This window comes from Hyalella azteca, unplaced genomic scaffold, assembly GCF_000764305.2.
Source record: "Hyalella azteca isolate HAZT.00-mixed unplaced genomic scaffold, Hazt_2.0.2 contig1316, whole genome shotgun sequence".
Lineage (NCBI taxonomy): Eukaryota > Metazoa > Arthropoda > Malacostraca > Amphipoda > Hyalellidae > Hyalella > Hyalella azteca.
The window spans coordinates 313,678-323,370 of NW_025931637.1; the positions used below are offsets into that span (position 1 = coordinate 313,678).

Sequence of the window (9,693 nt, forward strand, 5' to 3'; positions counted from 1 at the left end):
AGTAGCTGAAGCGTTAGTAAACATGTGGCCACTAAACTGTCACGTGAAACTGGGATCGAACCCGCGACTGGTTCTCTGAACTGTAACCACTGTACCACCTTCTGTCGAGACTCGACAGTTATGACACGTGTTCCTGGTTAGACGGCCTGGAATACAGAGTCTGATTAAACTTCTGATGACAACGTTATGACAACCCTGATGAAGCTCAAATTCCATCTGCACTTTCGTAATGCTAATGAATTTTAGGCACTAATTTTGATAACTATCCCTCTTTGCTCTGCTTCGTCTTCCTATTTTCATATTTGCTTTAGTGAGCGTCTGAAAGAATTCACTATAATTTTACAACGAAGCTTCTTGTATAAGCATAGGTTTCCATCGATTGGAATGTTTTTTTTATTATAGTGGGGAATTTGTGTACCGATTTATTAATTAAACTTATAATTACATCCTGAATGATAGTCGAGCCGTAGTCGAGACATCTTTAGTGTGACTGGTGATCATCAATTCTCAATAATTAACTACAAGCTTCTGTTTCTCGAGTAGTTTCAAAGTAGCAAGACGAAGGTAGCTTTTCCATCTTCTAAATCGTTTCCACATCCTTGTAAGTGCCCGTAACCCAAACAAAGCGAAGATGTCGTATATGCTGCAACATCTCCACAATGGATGGCAAGTGGATCAGGCAATTCTCAGTGAAGAGGACCGCTGTGTGGTGAGTGTCTTGTGAATATCTAAACTATAAACTCGCTTGATGCATGCAGCTACCTGGAAAAATCATTGCAACGACATATTGTTTCTCCGTTGGAATAGGTAGCTTCAAATAGAGGGATTTTTTTAATAAGAGTAGACGACGAGGAGACATTTATTATGGCTAAATTTGCCATGTTCCGAGCTTCACTTTTGAGCCATATTGCTGCTTCAGTATGCCCGTCTCTTTTTCCTCACTCGAAACAATGAATATGTCATATTGTTCAAATAGTGACTCACTCAGACTGTACGCTGCTCTGATACCCTGTTTTTGCCGGGCCGAACATTGTTAGGATAACCGCACAAGGGAAAAAAGTGCATCGCTATGTGGACGAAGTTTAACTCATTTTTCTGAGTGTTCTGTGCGATGTAATTATTTTGCCTTACTTTTGACTGATTTCATTGTCAGTTGTTGTAGTGCTGAGTAACTTTATCAGTTCTCATTATCATATGATCTTGATCATCTTGCTAATCTTGCTCCCCGAAGACGCTGAAAAGTAAATATTTACATTGATGGTGCGAAGCCATTTTCTCATACCTATAGAACAATATAGATCGCCTTTATTCTGTATTCGTAAAACAATTATTGTTATTAGGTTCATGGAACAATTGTATTTTCTGTTAAGAACAGCAAATTAATTTAGTATAGTACGGTATAGTGATTCGGAGCTGAAGAATTGGCACGGTGAACGTATTGATTGTGAAAACTAAATAAAGTTTATTAATGTTTCAGGTTATAAGATTTGGCCACGATTGGGACCCACAGTGCATGGTGATGGACGAAGTACTCTACAACATAGCGGAGAAAGTGAAAAATTTCGCTGTCATTTACCTCGTGGACATCACGGAAGTGCCCGACTTCAACAAAATGTACGAGCTGTACGACCCTTGCACCATCATGTTTTTCTTCCGTAACAAGCACATTATGATTGACTTGGGCACCGGTAACAATAACAAAATTAACTGGCCTTTAGAGGACCCGCAGGAAATGATTGATATCCTGGAGACTGTTTACAGGGGAGCGAGGAAGGGCCGAGGTCTCGTCGTGTCTCCAAAGGATTACTCCACGAAATATCGATATTAATTAAACCATAGATCAATCATTATTTCATCAAACTTCTCACAAATTTCTGTCATTTGATTTAGGAGATATTTTAGGAATAGTAGAAGAATCATCGTCGTCGGTAAATTTTATCTGAGTATAAGTGTGTATTTACTGACCTTTTGTCCATTGTACAAATCCGGTTTCTGATTAACAAATCCGGTTCTCTTTTTCTCTCTGAAATGTATTTTCATTTAGATGTAGAATATCGTGAAGTTCTCTATTAAGCATTAATATAGTTGAGTGAATAGTTTTGTACTTGATCCTACCTAAAGAGTACAGTTGACTTAACGATTCATATTGTCTCATTTTGGCCTTTCTGGTACTTTTTTATGGTACTATTGAATAAAAAGTTCGCATTAAGATCTGGTTGACAAATAACTGTATATCTATCAACCGTGGGATGTAAAGTAGATAACAGAAATCACTTCTTTGTCTTGAAAACTTTCTCCGATTATGGCTTTTTTTCGACTGCACAAGTCTCCCAGATCTTGCATCAATCATTTCGTGAGTTTAAATTTTCCCTTGTGTATTTTCGCCATCGAAATTCGTTCTCTAGATATGCATTCATTCCGAAGGTAAAAACTGCATACCGCGATAGATAAAAATATATATATCTCAGTACGGTACTCACTGCAGTAAGTGACAGAGAGCGCGATTTCTCATCGACGAAAACGTGAAGTCACGGACAGACAGACGGACATGACGAGCACAATACCGCTTTTCTTCATACATAAATGAGAAAATGTGCTAAAAAAAACTTGAAAATTTTCCTGTCCCCGCGATACGATTTTGAGAAATCACCGTGCACGTTCCCTTGTTTTTTCGTGGTTCGAAATTCTACACTCAAGATCAAGCCAACGTTACCTTGCCGTCAATCAATACTGGCAACGCCATGCTTATTTGCTTGGCCACCATGAACTGACCTGCGACCTGCAAACAATGTTCAATGGCCGACTGTTTCATGGGCACTCGTAACTCACGGATTGACATGCAACCTGCAATATAATATCAAATACGAGTCTCGTAGCTGACTTTTTCATGGACACTCGAAATAGACGAATGAATTGTCCGAACGAAAATACGACTTTCATTTGTGGTCCATCGTAATGGAAAGGAATTCATTGTACTATTGCATAATTGAAGAGTGTTCCATCATGCAGGATATTGTAATGAACGCATCATTTGTGGACGAGCGCATTTACGAGCACAATCAATAGCCGAGTGAGCATGTACGCCTGGCGTCCACTCGCGCGCAACAAAGCGAGGAAGAGCAACTACAGCGAATAGGTTTGTTTTGCCCTCCTCTGTACTCAGAATTACCAAGAAAGAACTAAGGTGAACGAGTTCTCTGTTATTGATGTATACTTATTGATATGCCATCACCTGCTACATAGCTATCGAGTTCCCGCTGACAACACGTAGCAACATTTGTGCCTAGATTATTCAGTGGAAAGTGCAACATCATTTATTGAGCTCAGGTTCTTTAATTTACCTGTCGAAGAGAATTTCAATCAAGTGCTAAGTAATAATAATCAGACAATAGGTAATAGCTATGTTATAGGTAGCTTGAAAGACAGATTATCCTATCATTAGGTTGAAATGATAGAAGCCACATGGATGAACTCTGAAGAGTAACAATCATTTGTTCCAGAAGGCCTCAGAGACGAGATTGATTGGCATAGACTAATAATAACTATATTAAAGATCCCCGACCAATCGGTAACTACACAAACTAAGTACACAAGCGGGTGAGGGTGAATTAATTTATCATAAGAAAAAGCGAAATTACGAATAACTGAGGTATTTATATCGACATGCACAGTGCAACGAAATTTGAATGTTTGAAGTAACAATAATGAATGTGTTCGACACATACAGGATGATTCACGGATATTTCCTGATTTGAAAGCTCAATGAAAACAGAATATCGTAAAGATATCATTACAATGTAAATTTTATTCAAAAAGACATTCCCTGAATTTTTGTATCACTTAGTTTTATAGATGACATCGGAAAAATGAGAGCCCCCATATTGTTAATGCGTTCAGTGAGTCGATTTTTGAAGTTCCGTTCAACTCTGCAGCATTTTGACTGGTATGCTCTGTTGGCGATGGCTTGGCGTATGTTCGTCAAATGAGGTATGATTCTTGGACAGTCATTAATTGTAATTAAATTATTTAGGATAACCTCTCAAAAATCATACCGAATACAATATCGCATTCTTAAAAATTACCGGAAAATTTGCCACAAAGGGAGGAGACATTTTCGGAAGAGGCATACGAGGTATTCACGCGATCAAATAGATGCAAGTGAGCCGGGCTGCAGGTTTTAAAGGCAGGAATAGTTTTCTGGCCAACCCATAAATTGTTACTGACATCAACAAGCGTCCAGAGCATTTATGTCATGCAAGCCAGCATAATAAAGCACATGAAATGTTGTCATGTAGGATCTCTGAAAGGTGAAAGCATCTGCGCGGCTCCATGTGGGGTGGAAGCATCTGCATTCTCCAATGTGGGGTGGAAGCCCCCCCCCCCTAGTGCCTCGTGTGGGGTGGTAGCCGCCCCGTGTGGGGTGGAAGCCCCCGCCGGCCTCATGAGGGTGGAAATCCCCCCGAGTGTGGGGTGGAAGCCCCCCTAGTGCCTCGTGAGGGGTGGAAGCCCCCGAGTGGGGTGGAAGCCGCCCCGTGTGGGGTGGAAGCCCCCGCCTGCCTCATGAGGGTGGAAATACCCCCGAGTGTGGGGTGGAAGCCCCCCAAGTGCCTCGTGAGGGGTGGAAGCCCCCGAGTGGGGTGGAAGCCGCCTCGTGTGGGGTGGAAGCCCCCCCGAGTGTCCCGATCGAGGAAGTGTGCGAGGTGAAGACGACACGCGCACGAGCTCAGTGTTCGGACGCTACATAGGGATTTTCGTTAAAAAATGATCGTCGCCACAGAAAAAAAAAGAAAATTGTCCTTAAATCTCTGAATATAACTATAGACTGAAAATAAATGTACTTAAAAATATTTGTGAAGTAGACCTTTCGAAAATATCTGGATAACAATTCACTCATAACAAACAAATTAACAACTATCTGCACACGTAATTTATGAATCTGAACCAAACAATTGTCTATTCGAGTCAATAAACGTGATCTAAATACGTTAAAAATGAAGTAACTTCAAAGTATCAACAGACGTTAATTCAACATGCATGTTCGACTGCACACAATAAATATTAATGCTACCTACCATATGTTCTAAATTGATCAAATAATAAGATCTGATAGTGGAATTATCAGTCCTGCAACAGAATTAGAATTGGTTTATTGAATTGTGCTTTTACCAATACGTCCAAGTATTTTACGCCGCGACGTGTTCGTGATCAATTGATGCGGACGCGATTAATTTCTCGCGAATGATTTCTTTTTTCATTTCGGTATTTCAGTTTTCTTTTAGAAGAAAGAGATGATTTATAAATGTTTTTTTTTTCTGTTCTGACAATCGATATTGACAAATTTTCAATGCCCGTTCTGGTGGTGCACTAATAAATTTACTTTCCAATTTGTGGTGGTACAAATCACAATGCCTGTTCTGGTGGTGCGCTAGTAAATTTACTTCCCAATTTGTGGTGGTACAAATCACATTCTTTAATCTTTGATATTATCTCGTGCATTTTACGTGATATCATATTTGTCATTGAATTTATACGTGTCCGGCTTCGTTGAGTGCGCGAGTAGATCGAGGGTCGTCCGCCACACAAAGCCGACCTCAAAAACGCTCGCGACTGACGAGCGATGCGCGAAAAAATTGGACATTCACGGTAGCCAGGATACAATTTGCGGAGCGCGCGGGGGCGCAATCCGGAACGGAAACTGTGATTGCGGCTCGGCGGAAACGAGAGCAGTTCTGTGATTGGTGTGCATCCTTTAGAGAGGATCAATAACCTCACCGCATCCAGCAGCCAATAAGACGCTACAAACTCAGACTAGCTGTCCAATGCCCGCCGTTTTACATTATGACATCAGAAACCTGCTTCTCAATTGGAAACAAAAGGGTAAAAATCTGGCCAGATTTCATGACGTCATGAGCTGGGTTGACCAGTCGTGACCTTGCCTCTTATGGACAGCCCGTGGCAGCCAATAGAAGATGGTTTAGGCGGTGACGTCATGCGTGACGCTTCGATTGGCTGGGTTTTGTGGGAAACTGCAACAGGTTCGATATAATATCATAGCCATTATGGCTGGGTGGAGTACATTTAAAAGGCAATGGCCTCCCCTGCGTGCCTCCCGACCACATGAGGTTCGTGCATGTATCCACGGTCCCTGTGAGGCTGTCGTGCATCAACAATTGCTCGCCGCTCATCATTGTCTCTTCAAATTGAATATACAGAATTTATTGAACATTTAACTGCACAATTACACAACAGTCTGAAACTAAAAATTGTGAGAGACGAGAGAGTTCTTATGATGAAAGATACTTTTACTTAAATTTAATGCTAAGGAATAGACTACATTCCCGTAGTATATTCCTTATAGAAGTCTAGTTCGACTTTGAATTTGACATTTATGCACAATTCCCGTCATTGCTTATGAAAAAGAGCTATTATATTTACCATCGTGCAATACTATGGAAGCAAAATCAATTGAATGTTCGATCTGTTCCGAACCATGCAATTTTTGCACGCTCCTATATGCTCATACAGCTTATATGAAACGAAAGGTTTTTCTTCAATTTACTTAGTTTGTAAAATGTAGCTAATAATGTGAAGAAAATAATACATGCATTTCAAAGGCAAAATAAATTAATTTTGAATGAAACAAATACAATTCCCTTGTCCGACGATTATGGGTAGGAAGCTCGGGCCTTAAATCTCCAAGCTCGACCGGCTGCATATATAGTGGCCGATCAACTGGCGATAGAAGGTCGCCATTCACCGAGCAACGCGTTGAGGGTCTGAAAAATTACAAAAAAATTGGTCAAAACTTCATTATAATTTTGGTGTTAAAATTTGGTCAAAACTTCACGCGGTCAATTAGATTGGAGATTTTAGTTTCGGGTTCGAAACTTGTATCTATAGCTGTCTAGCCGAGAATCGGCGACTATAGCTTAACGTTGGATGGAAAGAATGTTAAAACGCGGTGAATTGGTTCAAATGGGGCAAAGTGAACAAAATGTGTCAGTATTAATTATCTAAAATGTCGAAATCAGTATAACCCGAATAAACTGCAAATCATTCTGTATTAGCTCATCAATCAAAAAGTTTAACAATGTGCTCGTCATCCTATACTGGGTTGGGAATTTTTGGATATCTGGCAATATTTGTGGTGATTAAGACAACTCGAATCAGATCAAAGTATGCCCACTTTTTCACCCTCATATATTATTACATCACCATTACTTTTTATGTGCTCAATTGAATCAATTTATTATTATAATGAAAAAGTAGCTCTTCAATTGTTAACGAACATTATTTTACATGTGAGAACAATCTTCTTTACATACATTCGATATGCAGGTTATACATATATACATCATCTTGTTCTTCGACCCAATTCAACATCGCTCACGTACATATTCTATACTTTGTTACTACAGTAATTAATTTAGCAAATCATGATCGGAACGTAAACCATGATGGCTAAACAAACTAATTTTGAAGCTAGATACTGCAATACTTAAAATTAGCATTTTAAAGTTCCAATTAAAGAGCTTGCTAAACTTGAACATCCGACTTCCTGCGAGCATCAATTGATGAAAAGCACGACGCATCACACGTTTACGTCGATCAGCGTGCCGGTGATGGCAATTTCGTCCTTTTTTTGCGTCCTTTATAGCAATTTCGTGTAGTAGAAGAAACTTTAGGAGCAGAATTTTTCGCTTCGCCTATTCAATGGTGAAGTTTCTCGCTGGTCTGTCACTTTAAAATTTTGTATTACATGAAAAAGATTCCTTCTCTTGGTAAATCATTGTTTAGATCTATCTAAAAATAGGCGCAAAACAAGCGCTGTATATATGCATGAATGCGCCCACACCTAAAAATAGACGAATTAAAATGTGAATACTGGAATTAATTTACCCGCTTCACAAGCACGAACAGCTTTTGGAGCGAATGCAGAAACTTTACAATCCAAACTATTAATGTTGCCAAAAATTTAGTTAAAACAATATGGATTAAGATGAAAAATTCAGTATTTCATAGTACCTTGAATTTGAATATCTAATGAATGCGAGCAACCCCAATAATCAAGTCGCCCGAATTATTGTTGGAAAATTTGCGTGTCGGAATTATATTTGTTTACTGCGGGTTGGTGTTACTGTGGCATTGGAGTCGTGACTTCCCAACGAGTATCCGAGGACAGGCGAAAGCAGCGGTGACAGGCAATGGCCGGATGCGCCTGGTCTGCCAGGATTTTTCACGGTCAATAGCCGAAAGCTGGCAGCTTTAAATCCACCAACGTCTCTTTATCTCGAGCATCCGCTAGCCCAGGAGCATCCATGCAAACTTCCTTTGCAAGTTATGCTAAAGGGAACTGCAGCTCCAAATGCTAATGATCCAATGCCAATATCAATAGTTCTATGCCATGCCTTAAATTATAACTGTGTTAACAGGAACTGAACTTGTGAGTCTATAAGCCTTATAACATTTAGGACACAATCATTGCATAAACGTAGTTAATCAAGATCCCACCGAACTCAGCGATATACTAATTATTACTTACACAAGAATTACTGTCATCCTATGTAGAAATACTGAACTTTACGAGAGTTTCGGATGAAAAACATTGAACATCGAAACTAACTAGTAAATCAGTAAGCCAACACGCAACCTGTACCATCTTAACACAGCACACACGTGACCTGCATCGCCGTAACATAGCCCACACAGATGCTGCACTAGTGAAATACAGCCTATATATATACACGACCTGCACCATCACAGCTACACACACACATAGACTTCATCTCACCAGCGTAACACAACTCATGCCCCCAGTCACGCACACGTGCGCTGCGTGCAGACACTCTAGCCACGTGCGCTGCGTGCAGACACTCTAGCCACGGTCTCTTATACACATCTAGATGTGTATAAGAGACAGCATTATGGCTGGGTGGAGTACATTTAAAAGGCAATGGCCTCCCCTGCGTGCCTCCCGACCACATGAGGTTCGTGCATGTATCCACGGTCCCTGTGAGGCTGTCGTGCATCAACAATTGCTCGCCGCTCATCATTGTCTCTTCAAATTGAATATACAGAATTTATTGAACATTTAACTGCANCACTCTGGCCACGTGCGCTGCGTGCAGACACTCTGGCCACGTGCGCTGCGTGCAGACACTCTGGCCACGTGCGCTGCGTGCAGACACTCTGGCCACGTGCGCTGCGTGCAGACACTCTGGCCACGTATGCTGCGTGCAGACACTGGCCACGTGCGCTGCGTGCAGACACTCTGGCCACGTGCGCGTCTTGCCCCGCGTTGACACTCGACGTGTGTCCGACAAACGAGAAGCTCTTCAATTACCCCGCGAGGCGGCGACCGCCCTAACGGTGCCGCGACTCACGCTGACGACAGCGGGGGCGCGTGCGTGTCGTATGTGGACGCCGTATATTGGCATTTAATTCCTGCTCCTGCGTTCACTATCGTACCAGAGGTCAGAGGTCCAAAATCAAGCAACTTGAGCTTTCTTGCTTGAGGCTTGGTTTTTCTCCCCAATTAAATACAGAGAGCAAACATAGGCAGTGCATTAGGACTGGAAGCCTTAATTCAAATCAATCAATGTATGAATATTAGTTGAGGTTTTCCTTGGAATTATACACCTCAGTGTAGACTACCAGCAACAATGTTATTGTAAATTCTGTTTCAATTTCCAG

General features: G+C 41.1%; 1 protein-coding gene across 1 annotated transcript; it reads left to right on the forward strand.

Moving 5' to 3' along the window:
* Positions 1-454: 454 nt before the first annotated feature.
* LOC108682836 (thioredoxin-like protein 4A) lies at positions 455-2,140 on the forward strand. The gene is made up of 2 exons (XM_018172076.2): positions 455-709; positions 1,478-2,140. The coding sequence occupies exons 1-2, from the start codon at positions 632-634 to the stop codon at positions 1,826-1,828; spliced, it is 429 nt and encodes a 142-aa protein (XP_018027565.1). The 5' UTR covers positions 455-631; the 3' UTR covers positions 1,829-2,140.
* The last annotated feature ends 7,553 nt before the right edge of the window (positions 2,141-9,693 follow it).